The 16,110-nt window shown below is 38.1% G+C and overlaps 2 protein-coding genes across 2 annotated transcripts; both read right to left on the reverse strand.

Annotated features, from left to right (window-relative positions):
* Positions 1 to 275: 275 nt before the first annotated feature.
* Positions 276 to 4,324, reverse strand: LOC104771892 (DNA replication licensing factor MCM3). The gene is made up of 15 exons (XM_087506188.1): positions 4,127 to 4,324; positions 3,915 to 4,015; positions 3,523 to 3,731; positions 3,292 to 3,422; positions 2,962 to 3,200; positions 2,645 to 2,881; positions 2,388 to 2,542; positions 2,057 to 2,265; positions 1,814 to 1,973; positions 1,523 to 1,719; positions 1,377 to 1,436; positions 1,198 to 1,287; positions 903 to 1,105; positions 593 to 812; positions 276 to 500 (listed from the first exon to the last, which is right to left on the reverse strand). Exons 1-15 carry the CDS (start codon positions 4,187 to 4,189, stop codon positions 444 to 446), a joined length of 2,331 nt encoding a protein of 776 aa, XP_087362314.1. The 5' UTR covers positions 4,190 to 4,324; the 3' UTR covers positions 276 to 443.
* A 343-nt stretch (positions 4,325 to 4,667) lies between these two features.
* On the reverse strand, positions 4,668 to 7,601 carry LOC104724753 (3-oxoacyl-[acyl-carrier-protein] synthase I, chloroplastic). The gene is made up of 7 exons (XM_019242443.2): positions 6,857 to 7,601; positions 6,272 to 6,703; positions 5,795 to 5,968; positions 5,564 to 5,677; positions 5,354 to 5,455; positions 5,132 to 5,198; positions 4,668 to 5,045 (listed from the first exon to the last, which is right to left on the reverse strand). The coding sequence occupies exons 1-7, from the start codon at positions 7,316 to 7,318 to the stop codon at positions 4,978 to 4,980; spliced, it is 1,419 nt and encodes a 472-aa protein (XP_019097988.2). The 5' UTR covers positions 7,319 to 7,601; the 3' UTR covers positions 4,668 to 4,977.
* Between the last annotated feature and the right edge of the window lie 8,509 nt (positions 7,602 to 16,110).

The raw sequence follows: 16,110 nt of genomic DNA on the forward strand, positions 1-16,110 counted from the left end.
CACAACGATCGAATTCAGGATTATTCAAACGAAGAACATGTTTCCCCTTGATCCTTGCCTAAACATTTCTGAGGAGCTCTGGTCTGAATCAGAGACATGCATACGTAATCATTAATAACAAACATAGTCGTTATAGTCTTGATGTAGATTACATATGTAGAATTTGGCACAAACAGCTAAAGAAATTAAAGGATAGACAATAACATTAGATGATGGAAGTATTTTATTCTTGGGTTGTGCTTTGCTCAACAGTTCTGCTGTGTATCCTTCCACCATTTTGTAATCAGATGATGTGAACTTCATAAATGCAGAACTTATAACTTAAAATGTATGAATACACATTTTTGCAAAATGATAGTTTGGTTTCCAAGAGTTTTCTTCTCCTAATACACTATTTTTGAATTCTAATATCATAATGATAATGATGATGGATTTCTTCATGATCAAATGATGTGAACTTTGCCATCGCTGATCATCACTTTGTTATCATCTTGCAGTTTCTGCATATAATCCACAAAAGAGTATTAAGTTATGAAGATATTGTATAAAAAGCAAAATAACGAGAAAGCTTTTTTATTGATTTGTGATTTACCTCTAGGAGAGCCATAATCTCATCTGCAGAGTAACGAGAAGCGCCAACTCCATTGTTGTTGACAACAGTCTCTATATCTGCAATAGAAATGTCATCAAGCCTGTGTGTCCTCATGTGCTGCCCAAACACTCGTTCAAACACTTCAATCCTTGCTGCAGAGACCGTGCCACTGAACTGCTCTACTGGAGGTTCATCCACTTCCATTGGATCTGCAGTTTCACTAGATGGACCAGCAAAAAGAAATAAAACAATGTATAAGGGTTGAGAAATCTGTGATATGAGTTTCCAGGGAGGAGATCAAATTAGTTACCTGTCGACATTTGCAGCATCATTCTCTGCTCCATCTTCATTATTACTGCGTTGATTGCCTCTACGGCCACTTGGTGTTCTTTCTTGTTCTGTTTGTTCCCTTTGACGTTCTTCTTGCTCGCGTTCATCCATCTCTGTTAATTCTTGATGATATATTGCAAAGTTCATAAGCTTCAAGGCAGCCTCTGCATCAACTTTAGTAACCTTTCAAAATAAAGTGATTACTTTAGAGTGAATCTAAAGAGAACATATTCACGACCAGGGGAATAAACAGAAGATTTGAGTTAGTTTGTTACCTCTCTGCTCAACTTCATTTTGGCATGTGCGGTGGCAAGACGGATTATTGTCTCCAGAGTTCTGGCTGTTATCGGAAGAGTACCTCCAGTCTGCAGAAATGTAGATGGTTGTGTCAAATACAGGTTCCCAAGACAAAGACAAAACACTCAATGTAAGGTAATGTTATGAAATGAATTACCTTGGTATCGGAACCTGCATTTCTGAGATCTGCATATGCTTCTGCAATACGTTCTGATGCCTGCAAATTTAATAACAAATGAGAGATTTTAGTGGAAAAGATAATCAGATACGTAAAAATTTATATATTTGAGTTCAATATCTTACTTCATCAGTGAGCTTTGGCGTAATACGGTGCTTGGCATAATGAATGTACTTCTTCAAGAACTTAATCGTAAGGGTTTTGTCATATGTTTGGCCTCTTTTCCTCTTCCCATGTAGAGTTTGGTTATACTTAACAAATATTTCACTCTCACCATCGTCCTCTCTTGTGTATGGCAAGCTCCCATCTGGCCCTGCCTCACCTATGATCACTCAATAAGACATATATGTTTCAAAACGCGGGTTGTGAAATACTGAAATGTTTGGTAAACGATAGAAGCATGATTTGTAGGCTACCTCTATCGTTTTTGTAACGATGCATACGCAAGACATGTTCTGATATCAGGCGGTCAACACCAGCATCCATTTGATCCAACACAATAAACAGTAGATCAAAACGAGAAAGCAGCGAGTCTGGAAGTCCAATGTTCTTTGTTGGAGTCAGTGATCTGTCGTACTGCAGAGTAAGAGTAGGATATTAGAACAAGGGATACTAGTCAGTAGAGTCAACAGATTAAGACATGTTCTGTGCGGACTTACAGTTCCATATATGGGATTTGCAGCTGCAACCACACTGCATCTAGCATTCAGTGATGCATGGATACCGGCTTTTGCAATGGTTACAGTCTGTTGCTCCATCACTTCGTGTATAGCAACTCGGTCCTGATCGTTCATCTTATCAAACTCGTCAATACATACAATACCTTTATCAGCGAGGACCATTGCACCAGCTTCTAGTCTTCGCTCCCCTGATGAAAATGAGAAGTGAGAAGTTAATTTTTATGAGAAATAGCACTATGAACTTTTCCAAATTTTGATTTTAGTTTTTGAAACAAAAAAAAAGGTCAAAACGCATCTGTGTGCTTTTTACCTGTTTCTTGGTCAGAAGTCACAGCAGCAGTTAACCCAACACCAGAAGAACCACGACCTGTGGTTGATATAGCCAATGGTGCAATATTCATTATCGCTCTCAGAAGCTGAGATTTAGCAACAGATGGATCACCCACCATCATCATATTGATGTCTCTAAAAGCACCAAAAGAAAATTTTAAGTGAAGAAAGAAAAAATCAGTTAGACAAAAGTATCCAATGGACGGAAGCTGAAATCAGTTTTCAAGAAAGACTTACCCTCTCAAGTGGGTTCCATTCTTGAGGTTCTTTTCAACACCGCCAAGCATCAGTAAAACTACTGCTTTCTTTATCCAAGTGTGCCCATAAATAGAAGGTGCTAAGGAACGAGCCAGGAGATCAAATGCATCATCTCTGCCTGCAATCTTTTTAATGTACTGTAGGTCTCGCGGTTGGTATATTGGTGCATTTGCTTCTTTGTTGAGCAGAGCGATATTATTGGCTATGAGGATAGTCCTACACAGCAGAAAGAGCTTGGTCAACGTTATCAAGGTGAAAATAACATTTTAAACTTAGGGATGTGTGAGAAAACGCACCTAAAGACTCCATTTACACTACCCTTGCTTTTCCCTGGAAGAGCTTTGTAAATGCCGAAAATAGCCACTCGATCTCCTGGCTTGCATGAGTCAACAAGGTCATCCTCAGCTATGACATCCACACTTCGTGGGAGCTGACCAGGAGCAGCATTTTCAGGAACTTCTTGAATTGACAAGGTCTGATGATCTTTGTATTTGCACAGCCCATACTCAGTCACCAATAAGTTTCCCTTATCATCCTGAAAACACAAACTCTGTATTCAGTAACAGGCAAATCTTCCAGATATAAAGATAGATTAACACAACAACAAAAAAGAAACATGTAATTACCCTTGTGGGATAGACAGACCCAGTGGGTAAACCCGCATGAGATGTTATGTCTCGATATTCTCGATTGGTAAATTCACCGGTTGATGGACAAAAGTGTACGCTTTTAACAACCTTTGGCCTCACAAGAGAGCCTGAAGAGAAAGAAAAAAACATGTGTCAGAGATTTTTGAACTCGAAGATAAACAAGAAAACAGCATGAAAAAGGCAGAGGAAAAGAGTGAAAATGCATACATTTGGTGACAATGCCCTCAACACAGACTAAAGATCCGATAAACTCAGAGAGAAGCTCTCTAGGAGTGACAACACGAGAGACGAAAACACCTTCAAATCCAACAAGGACTTGCTCTCCTTCCTTCAAGTATTTAGGGTCAATACCTCGTGTAGCTTCAGTAGCTGCCTCACAAAATGACTGCATGTACTCATTTGGATTCCTCAGTATCCTATCCCCAAAAACACACAATCTCCAATTCATAAGACTATATATCTAAAAAAAGCACAAACCTTTAAAAATCCCCAAATTCACAAAACCCTAAAATAAATTGACAAATGTAATTGAAAATTCATAACCTTTCTACAAAAGAACCGATTAAAAAACTATCGCAAATTCAGGAAAGATGACGAACCTAGAGGAGGAATCGCGGAAGTAGTCATGAATGTGAGAGATATCAACAATGAGACGGTGACGCTTCTGCTGTACCAACGCCTTGATTTCTTCAATGTACATCTACACACAATTCAATCAATTTCCCAATTTACATCTATACAAGAACAGAAGAAAGCTCGAGAAAATGTCTGGTGAAGACAGGAGGAAGTGATAAGAGTGAAGTCGACTTACGCTATCGAGGAACTGGATAAAATCTCTCTTGTGGCGAAGCCTCGTCTCCTCTGGTACATCCATTTCTTAACCAAATCTGGGTTCTTCGTTCCGCCCTTCTTCTTCTTCTATGAAAAAAAAAACCTGATTTAGTGAGTTTCGATTTCGAGAAGCATAAAGGGAGCGTCTTTGCTATGGCGGGATATTGTGGGATGACCTGCTCCCTTTTTGGCGGGAAGAGAGTGTTCTTTTGGGCCGATATTAATTGGGCTTTTTTGGTTGGGCCTTCATCGACGCGCTTGGAGATTTTTTGTCGGTGGCGCCAACGCGCTCCTCTTCCGCGTTGTTTTTTTTTTTTACTGAAGGCGATAACACCAAACCGGTACGGTATATCTGGTTTACACGCAGATTCTAAAATCAGACCGTACCAAATCAATTCAACTAGATTCGGTTTACTTTTGCTACTGTGTTTCTTATTTTCAAACCAGTAAACCGGAATATATAAGAAATTGTATAAAATCCAGACTAAACCATTCGTGTCGTATGTAAAAAATTCAAACAGTTGAGAATCCCACTAATTTGATTATTCTGAAACTAACACCATTGCTACAAAAGATTCTCAGTTCTGTTTATAAAATTACTCAAATATGGAACGAACTAAAGATACAAACATTCCGCGGGATAAGAGGGGGGGGGGGGAACAAGCAAAATCTGAAATCTCAGCAACAATAAGAAAACATGGAATGAAAAATGAGATTCGGAAATGGCCAAGAGGAAGAGCTCGAACTTGTGAGCCAAGAAGCTGCAAGTGGTGATAGATGATGATGGTGATGTAACAGATGGGGCAGAGAATTTTTAAAAGGTATGAAAAATCAGGGTTTGAAGGCAGAGAAGGCAACGACGGAGTTGTGTCCACCGAACCCGAACGAGTTTGATATGGCTGCAGCAAAAAACAGAAAGACATTATTAATCAGAGAAATCGTTTTCAGTTTAATCCAATGAGAAGGTGGGCATATCGTCACTTACCAACATCAACCTCGTGCTGCTTCTTCTGGTTTGGGACCGTGTCAAAGTCCACAGCTTGTTCCGGGTTCTACAATGAGAAACAGAGCATAAGCGTCTAAGACAAACAAAGCCCACAGTTTAAACTGAAAGGAGAATCAAAGAAGCCTTTTCTTGACTCCTTTGTTATACTGTGATGTTGAACTTGTAAATGATTTTATGTTAGAAAAGGAAGATTATACGTACAAATTGGTTGATGGAAGGATGCAGCCATCCAGTGTTGATAGCCTTCACGACGGCGATGGCTTCTAGACCTCCAGCTGCACCGAGGCAGTGACCTATCATAGACTGTAACAAAATAAAAAAAACTGTTATCAACAGGAAAATGCAAAGCAAACAAATACACAAAAAGGAGGAGGAGAAGAACATTCAATCGCAGTAGCCTTGGGGACGAACCTTGGTGGCGTTGATTTTGATCCCTGAAGTGCTCTTGAATACCTTTTTAATGGCATTAATCTCAGCAAGATCACCAGCAAGAGTGGAAGTTGCATGTGCGTTGATGTAATTTACCTGAAAAAAAAGTGGAATGAATCTAAGTAGGGAAGTAACATGAATTTTTTGGATACGTTTTTGTTTCAGATAGCCATAATAAAACTTCGGAAGCATGAAAAGTTTGTGTTTATTTACCTCCTCAGGTGATACACCAGCATCTTCAAGACATCTCTCAATACATGAAGACACACCAAGCCCATCTGCTCTTGGATCAGTCATATGGTGAGCATCACAATTAACAGCACCTCCAAGATATTCAGCTACAATAGGAGCACCACGTTTCATTGCATGTTCCAAGCTTTCCATCACCTAATAATAAAGCAGACAGTAATATTACTATTCGGTCTTTCCGAAACAGTTTGTCACATGTATGAGCCAATATCATGATGAAACAAACCAACTTTGTAGAGTTGTAAATTTCAAGTTCAAATATACTTCTCCAGCTAATCATCAACTATGAGAAAGCAAGTTTCATAATTCAGAGGTAGGAACCATTCAGCAAGATAGCAGGGTATCAAATCCATTAGGCCAAAAACAGGCTAATATGTAGCCAGCCAACTATATGTAAATCCATAATTACAAATGTAAAGAGTAAGAATTTCTGAAACATACCAGAACACCAGCTCCTTCACCCATAACAAAGCCGTCTCTTGCTTTATCCCATGGCCTTGAAGCAGTTTGAGGGTCATCATTTCTCTGTGACAACGCCCTACAAGCAACAAAACCTCCCAACCCAATAGGAATAATAGCAGCCTCGGTTCCACCAGCAATCATCATATCCGCTTCACCACGACGAATGTGGTTGGCAGCAGCGTAAAAGCAGTAGTTAGAAGTAGCACAAGCAGTTGAGATCGAGTAGTTTGGACCCATAAGACCAAGATCAATCGCCAACAAAGCAGAACCCATGTTTGTTATAGCATAAGGTATAAAAAATGGACTAATCCTCCTGTGACCCTTCTCAATCAGATTCTGAACTCCTTCTGAAAACACAGTTAATCCTCCCATACCAGTCCCTACTAGTACTCCAGCTTTCCTCTTATCAATCTACAAAACACCCAAACCAGAGATGAGTATGAACCTCAAAATTGGAGTTACTAATTCAAGAAAATGTTCAATCTAATCTGAAATTTAAACTCTTTATGTGCCTAATTCAAATCTAAGACGGAAAAATTGAAACTTTATGATGAAGAAGGTTACCGAGTTAAGGTTATCACCACCAAGATTAGCACTCTCAAGAGCTTTCTTGCCAGCAACAATGCAATACTTCAAACAATCATCAAGCCTACGCTCATTCTTGCCATCAATATAACCTTCAGAGCTAAACCCACGGATCTGACCACCGAATCGAGTCGGGAACTTGGACGCATCGAAACGGTCAATCAAACTGATCCCACTCTCACCAGAGAGAAGTTTCTCGTAGTAAGCGTCAACGTCGTTGCCAAAAACGGAGACGAGACCCATACCAGTAATCACGACTCGTTTCTTCGGATCTGTTTCGCGTTTGGGAGCGGAGACAGTGGCTGATGATGATGCGGAGATGAACGAGCGTTGTCTTCTAATGGGTCTGGCATTTGTAATCTGATGTGATTGTCGATTCGAAGGTAAGCGAAGTGGGTTCGGCGGAGAAGCGCGGAGGGATGAAGATTGAAGAGCTTGCATGGTTGGATCCAAAGAGGGAGAGAGAGAGAGAGAATGAGAGAGAAGGCGATAAGTACGATGTTGTGAAAATGGTGTGTGATGTGTGTTTTGCGAAAGCGCTTCAGCTCGTCAGATTTCGGGACGCACTTTATAAAAACAAAACAAAACAAAACTCAGAAATAGTTTAGAAGTAAAAATTTGATACAATAAAAAAAAAAACAAAAAACAATTATTTTAAAATCCCTGAATGGTTATAGATGTTTTAGTTTGACCCTCGTAGTTTTATAATTCTACTATTTGATCCTCTAAATAATACTAGGGATTGGGTAAATTATATACCAATTTTTTTGTTTTTTCTATCCAATCTAAAATATGATTTGGTTTTTGTTATATTCTCATAACACAAGTAACCAAAACCCAAATCATATTTTAGTTGGGATCCAATCGAATTTTACTAAATAACAATTAAAAAAACTATGAGATATCCCGTGCTTCAATATTTCACAAAAAATATTATAATATAATAATATAAATTATTGTTATATTTTTTTTTAATTTTTTTTGTTTGAGATAATATTTATTTTTAATTATTCTGTAAATCTATTAGTCTATTTGAATACTAATTATTTTAAAATATTATAGTATTTTATTTTTAACGTATTATTACAGTTTTATATTGTTTGTTTGTTGTATTTGCATCATTATTTTGTAAAATGTAATAGTAATTTTAATATTATAATTGTGAGCAAATAAAAATTATTTATTTATCATTTATTTAAATTTATTTTTACCAACCGACCAATATAGAAAATAAAACACACATTTTTCATAGATTGGATGATATATCTTCGTTTTTAAAAATTTAAATCACAAAATATGCAGAAAAAATTCTGCATTTTATTAATCATAAGTATTATATAAAAATTCCAAACTATTTGTAAATAAAATAAAATAAAGATAATAGGAGAATCATAATTTGAAATCTTAACAAAATCTTTGAATTTAGTTATTAAAAATAATTATATTGTATACTTGGATAGAAAATCTTAGTTTTTAAAATTCTGATTGGTTTATATTTTTTAAAAAAAAAATATTTACTAATTTCGTCCATAATTTATTAGAGAGAGAAAATATTTTTATTTTTATTTTTTTAGATTTTTCAATATTTGATCTGTATGAGTGTTTTTTATTTTTTAATTACTTATATTTATTTAAATTAAATAATTAAGCTTAATTAAATTTTTCTAATGGCAATTGAATGTAATTTTTTACACATTTTAAGGTTAATTTCATATTTGTACTTCTCAATTAATATAGTAGGATAATTAGATCGGTTGAAATCAGATTTTTTTGGATTCAGATTTTATGCTCAAACTAACTTATTTGTAGAAAATTAGAATCAAACTAGAATACCATACAGTATATGCTAGCGTAGAAAAATTAATTACTTGGCAAACTTTTTTCTAAAAATTTAATAATCATTGTAATATAAAATTAATAGGAAACCAGTTTTTTTTTTTTTTTAAATGAATTTACATTTCAGTTTAGTTTAGTTTCTAACAAATATAATTTTAAGGTGAACAAGAAAAAAACAAATCTAATATTAATTTGCAAAAAAAAAAAAAAAACTTTTTTTGGTCAAACATTTGTACAATATTTTTTTTTTCACAATAATTTGTACAATAATTTAATTATTATTGAACAAGCCTATGACCCATTTAGTCCACTAAAAAAGAAAAAACAGGAACACTCGTGCTCAAGATAAGAGATGGCAAGCCACTTGCCAAAAGGTTCTTCACTCAAACTTATCTAATATGCTTACAAGTGTTCAATTTTAGCCTCGTAGTTCTTCTGTCCCTCGCAAGATGTAGTAGACTCCGTCAAAATAAGAGACACTTCAAAGTTGAGCACGAACTTTTCAAGAAAATTGTCATCTTTCGATTCAAGGAAAAGATATATCTTCTTAACTTGAAAACATTTACGCAAACTAACCTAAAACGGTAACAAGTGACTGGGATACGAATTACTCGAAATGCAATTAAATGGAAATAGGTAGGGTGGGTGAGCCAGTACTCACGTGGGGGCATTGAACTTTGAATAGCCGAGAGACAAACAATGAAAGTTGCAAGTAGAAAGCTGGTATAAGTTGTTCACCACCCAAGTTCTATTCTCCTTTACCAAATCTAACACTTCTTATAAAGTCTTGTTTAATGTTACTTGTTTGAATGATTATGTACAATTGTCACTATCCACACACAAAAATAGCTTTACAATTCGATTGCGTTTTACATTATTGTCGTACGGTTGTCACTCACAAAATTGAAAAACTACTAATCCGTTTCGTCAAGATTTAGCTTACCGCCAATAACGTGACTCCTCCATCATTCTTTTATAACAAATAAACGCATAAAGATAAAAAAAATTGCTTTCTCAAGTGTATATATCAACCATCAGTTTCTCTAGGCTGTATGGTATTATCATTAAATAGAATCATCTAGGGGAAATATATTTTGACTCTTTATAAAAGAAAACTTGAAAAATTGGATTTTGATTTATACAACTAATGCTTTACTTAATTCTAGAACTTTTTCCCCGTATTATTTGTTTGAATAAGTGTTATTTTTGTTTCAATAGTGATCACGAACAGAACGTACCGTATTATTTGTTTGAATAAGTGTTATTTTTGTTTCAATACTAACACTAATTATTTTCTTTTTTTTTTTTTTTTTTTTTTTTTGACAACAAAAGATCAGCTCAAACGAGCCAATTGGTTGGGAAATCGTTTACAAATAAAACTTGGTGCGGAGATGTACGCGCTTGGCGTGCCAAAGAATCCGCCCTTACATTAGCATTTCTAGAAATTAGAGATAAAGAGAAAGAAGAGAATTCCTCCCTATCAGTCTTGATGTCGTCAAGGTACGCCGAGAACGCTGGCCAGTCGGAAGGGGAAGACACCATCTTCACCAAGTCTGAGCAGTCGGTATAAAAAGCCACCTCTCTGAAGTCATGCCCAATCATGCAGCGCATCGCCCAAAGGAACGCTTCAACTTCAGAATGTAATGGAGATAGACTTCGTCGGAAATTCTTGGCACCCAAAAACGGCAAACCTGTCTGGGCGGAGGTACAACACCATCCAGCACCTGCATACAAATCCCCTGCTTTCCAAGATCCATCTATGAAGCATCGGTATCCCGAAAAAACCGAAGGAAGGGAGGTTGTGGCCACCCTAGCCGGGGTCTCCAAAACTGCTGGAATGGTGGGATATGACACCGGGTCGTCCTCGACCTGAGCCTTCTGCCACGCTGCAGCTTCGCCCTCTGCTAAGCTAACAATATCCTCCGGCCGCTCCACAATATTTTCAAAAACACGTGCATTCCGTGCTTTCCAAATAAACCACATAAGCCACGGAAACGCCGCAACATGGGCCCCAGGATTCTGCTGACCCAAAAAATGATCAACATTTGCATATACTGATTCCGTCGGGAAAGAATTTGGTCCCACTGGTACATGAGCTAGAGCCCAAACCTGACGGGCCGGAGGACACACAAAGATTGCGTGATTGATAGTCTCCACATCCGCGCCACATCGCACGCACCGTAAGTCGCAAGCAATACCCCGTCGTCCCAAATTTGCCGAAACCGAAATACACCCAGTTAAGACCTGCCACATAAAATGTTGGATCTTAGGTGGGCAACGAGCCCTCCACACGCTAGCCAGCAGGGGGGTAATTTCCGGGCCAGAGCCAGTGGCCGCAAAAGTCCGAGACACGTCATGACGTGCAGTGTGATAGCCAGATTTGACTGTATACTTCCCTGTTTTCGTGAAGTGCCAACCAAAAGGATCATCCTTTTGATTACCACCCAAAGGTATAGCCCTTATGAATGCAACATCAAGTGGGTCAAAATGCTCATTAAGCATATCCAAACGCCAAGTATTAGTTTGTCGATCAATTAATTGATTCATTTGAAGAGAAGAGTCCTTTAACGGACCCTTACTTAAAGCTGGTCTCGGGAATTGAGCTGGTACCCAAGGGTCAGACCATATAGAAATGGTGTCCCCAGAGCCAACCCGTTTAATAAGCCCTTTATTAACCAGAGAGCGAGCAGAACATATACTCCTCCACCCATAGGAGGGAGAGTATGACCTAATTGGATCCAAAGGATGCGTATTCCTATAATACCTACTTTTAAACACCCTGGCAAACAGCGACTCTGGAACGTCTATTAGACGCCATAGTTGCTTGGCTAATAATGCCGAATTAAAGTCATCCACATTCCTAAAGCCAAGACCACCCAACTGTTTACTAACACATAATTTCTCCCAGGCAAGCCAATGCATGCCCCCTGTCTGACCACTAGTACTCCACCAAAAATTTGCCACTGCACTGGTAAGCTTGGATGTTATTGTTTTTGGTAAACGAAAACAAGACATCACAAAAGTTGGAACAACAGTAGCCACAGATTTAATCATCACTTCCCTTCCCCCTTTTGATAGTAAATTTGCTGTCCAACCATTCGTCCGACGCTGAATCCGCTCCCTAACAAAGGAGAAAACCTTAGTCTTAGCCCCACCCAAACTCTCAGGTAAGCCCAGATACGATCCCATACCACCCAGGGTTGTGATCCCGAGAACGTCCTGAAGTTCGGTTCTTGTCTGCTCATCAATCTTGTGTCCAAATTGTACCGATGATTTTGTAAAATTAATTTGTTGACCCGAGACAGACTCATACTGTTTTAGAATATCTAAAATAACCCGACATTGTCCTCTATCCGCCTTACAGAAGAACAGACTATCATCGGCAAACAACAAATGCGTAATAGGCGGGCATTTATTTGCCACTTTGATCCCGGTAATAAGTTTATCCCTTTCTGCTTTCCGTATATTAGCAATTAAAGCCTCTGTGCATAGGATAAACAAATAAGGAGACAAAGGATCACCTTGTCGCAACCCCCTCTGTGGAACTATCAAACCATTCGGCTGACCATTAATAAGAACCCTATACTCTACCGAAGTGACACAAAACATTATCCAGGAAACCCATGACTCGGCGAAACCCATCTTCTGTAACAGAGCTGCCACAAAATCCCACTCCACCCTATCATATGCCTTGCTCATGTCTGTTTTGATGGCCATAAATTTTCCTTTACAAGACGGGTTTGTGCGCAAACCATGAAACATCTCTTGAGCTATAAGGATGTTATCTGAGATCAGCCGACCTGGGACGAAAGCCGATTGAGTCTCAGAGATAAGACCTGGTAAAACCCTCTTAAGACGTTGACATAAAATCTTTGATATAATCTTGTATCCAACGTTACACAGACTAATCGGCCGTAATTCTGCCATTCTAGTTGGCTTGGCCACCTTTGGAATAAGGCAAATATGGGTTCGATTTAGGCCCTTGTCAAAAACTCCCTCCCCTAAAAATCTATTAACCAAATCTACAAGATCCGTCTTAACTATACCCCATGCTTTTTGGAAAAACAAAGCTGTCATCCCGTCTGGGCCAGGGGCTTTATCCGGGTGCATCATAAATAAAGCAGACTTGACCTCAGCCTCCGTAGCGGGTGTTGTCAGCCGCTCATTATCCTCAGCTGTAATAACCGTATTGACCTCCCGTAGGACCTCCTCAAAATTCTCCGGGTTTGTTGAAGTAAACAAATCCTCAAAATAAGAGACCGCCGTATTACATATATCCACGTCCTCGGTTGACCATATGTCATCCTTATTAAACAAACCCGTGATCCGATTACGAGCCCGTCTTTGCTTTGTTAAGGCATGAAAATATCTGGAATTTTTATCCCCCAATCTCATCCATTTGCTCCGACTCTTTTGATACCAGTAAATCTCTTCATCCACATACGCCTGGCGTAAGCGATTTTGTAAATCCGAGATTGTATCAGGAGGAATTGAATCATCTGCCAAAACCACCTCCAACTGCCGCTTTAAATCCTCAATAGTTTCCCTACCATATGGGACTTGTGATTTACGCCACTTTGAAATGGCCTTCCAACAACTCACAATTTTATGCACAAAAGCACCTGAATCCTGGTCCCTGTCCCCGGCCCACCCTGACGCAATCGCATCCATCAGCCCCGTCTTTCCAATCCAGCGGCGGTCAAACATAAAATTCCTTTTCCCCCGCGGCCTTTTAGCCCCAATAGTAATCACAAGAGGCTTATGATCAGAGGCTATCATTGGTAAATACTCTGTTACCGTGTCCGGGAACAAATCATGCCAATCCTCATTCCCTAAAGCTCTATCCAGCCGACAACGAATGGGTTTCTTATCCCGCCAACCCCTCCAAGACAAACAATCACCAATATAAGGAAACTCCAAAAAACCACAATCCCGAATCATCCCGTTAAAAGAAAGAAAAGAGGAAGGATGACGTAGCTTCCCTCCCCTTTTTTCATGATTCCCTGTCATCTCATTAAAATCCCCAACCAAAAACCAAGGGGTGGACCGATTAGAACTAATTCTTAAAATCCGTTCCCACACCAGATCCCTATTTTTGGGGACCGGATCCCCATAAACGAAGGTTAAGTGGATTATTCGGCCTTTGAAAACCGCTTCAATGTCGATTAATCTGTTAGATTCAAATAATACCGAGACCTGAAAATCATCCTGATTATAAAACAGAGCCATACCACCACTACAACCAATAGGATCTATTGTTTTTAAATCTTTATACCCAAAATGACCAACAAACTTTTCTAGAATGGGGGTAGGTTGTTTGGTTTCCATGAGAAACAAAAAATCAGGTCGATGTTTGGACCATAAATCCCGAAGATTACCAATTGTGGCCTTATTACCCAGGCCTTGACAATTCCAACTCACAATATTCATGAAAAATAAAAAGATATTATGGGAGTTAAAACACCCAAAAACGCCTCCTTCCACCGTAAAGAAGACATATTAATAAACAAGCCCACCAAAAGTTTGCATAAAGCCCAAAAAAACAAAACCTCCGAAAAAACCTTGGTACCACCAAAAGGGCCTAAAGTCAGATGTACAAAATCCATATCAATAAAACCAGACCACACGAAGACCATGAGGCCTCCAAAGCCCAAAAAAACAAATTCTACCAACAGTGAAGAAGAAACCCGAGAATGAGAAAAAGAAACATGCAAAGGTAGCAACCGGGTGAAACTTAACATTAACCGTAATGCAAGGCTCAGCAGGCCCATTAAAAGCCCGTAATCATGAGTCCACAAATTAACCATGATCACAACCTGAATAAAACCATACCAAACCCAACACAAAAACAAGAAACAGAAGGAGACAAAACACCCAGAAAAAGGCCAGCAAGGAAATATTATTACTCGGGAAGGAGAGATACATCGGGTACAACCCTGAAAAGTACACACCAAAGGTACAATAAAAAACAGAAACGAAAAACAAAAACAACCAAACGGGACTCCCGTTAAACACTTATTCCAGAAACCTAACATATGATAGATCAAAGAAAACAAAGCAAAAAATAAAAATTGCAGCCGGAATAACAACCAAGAGAGAAGACCGGTCTCCACAAACGCTTGCAGGCCTTGACACACTAAACACATTAATCAACCGATGGGGTTGGAGGCTTTCCTCCTTGGTGAGAACTGATTTTCCCAGTCAGTCCAGCACCCTTTGTAACAACCTTCTCGCGTGGAGATGTTAAGGAGCACAAGTTCCGTTTCTTGGTACTAGCCCCCGGGAGAGCACCCTTTTGCTTGACCTGTTTGACCCGCAGAGCCGGTACTGTTCCCCCTGCTTCGTCACTACGTGACTGATCCCCAAGAGCCCTTCGTCACTAATTATTTTCTTTCTTTGGGCCAATTAATGCATATTGGCTTATGGACAACCCACATCTTAGCAGTGTTTTATAACTTTCATAGACAATAGTTAGTTTGAAAAGAATTGATGAACACTTTCGAACATGCATGTTCTTGCTTTTACGTTTTAACAAAAAAAAATCCAAATCAGACGACAAACTAAAACAGAAACAAAATAGAGAAAATATAGATCATCTATATAGGGATGATCATATCACTATGAGTTTATCTCAAGAATCTGGGCATAGTCTATATATAGGAGACGAAAACAAAAAAAAAACTAAGTCCTCAAGAAGAGATGATGTACATATTAAGTTAGACGTTCTAGAGACTCAGAATTGGTTGGAATCACAATGAATCTACTGCTTTGTTGACTGATTCAACATTCGTTTGTTTTAGTAATACAGTTCTGCATTACATTGACTCAAATCTTGTACTTAATTATAAAAAAAATTTGCTGGCAAATAAAACTTTTTGGGTTTTGACCTGGCCCTATCTATCTATGTACCATATAACCAACTTTTTATAATTTGACTTTATTCGGTTGGAATCATCACATGATTACTATAACGTACAGATTACCACCTATATTTAGTTTGAACTTTAATATAAAATTCGATTGGAAAATCTACATGTAAGTTCATATAGTATTTAAAATATACGCACTTACTCTTTCAATTTTCACTAAAGTAAGCTTTTTCAGTTTTTTTTTTTTTTTTTTTCTAATAAAATTGATTGAAATTTATCATCAAGAGTACGAAAATTCTTTTAAAATAGCTAGATCACTGTTGAGTTTACCCAACTCTACTAACTTAGTATAGGATCCTTCAGTTTCTTTTTCAGATTTTTAGTTTATAAATACTGCAGTAAATCCAAACTAAACCTTAGTTAATATATAGATATGATTTGATACAATTTTTTTTTAGTTCAAGTTTTAGTCAACTCTGTAACTTTTAAAAAACTTGAATATTTAGATTGTTTTTACTTCAGTTCAGT

This window comes from Camelina sativa, chromosome 20, assembly GCF_030686135.1.
Source record: "Camelina sativa cultivar CO46 ecotype springtype chromosome 20, ASM3068613v1".
Classification (NCBI taxonomy): domain Eukaryota; kingdom Viridiplantae; phylum Streptophyta; class Magnoliopsida; order Brassicales; family Brassicaceae; genus Camelina; species Camelina sativa.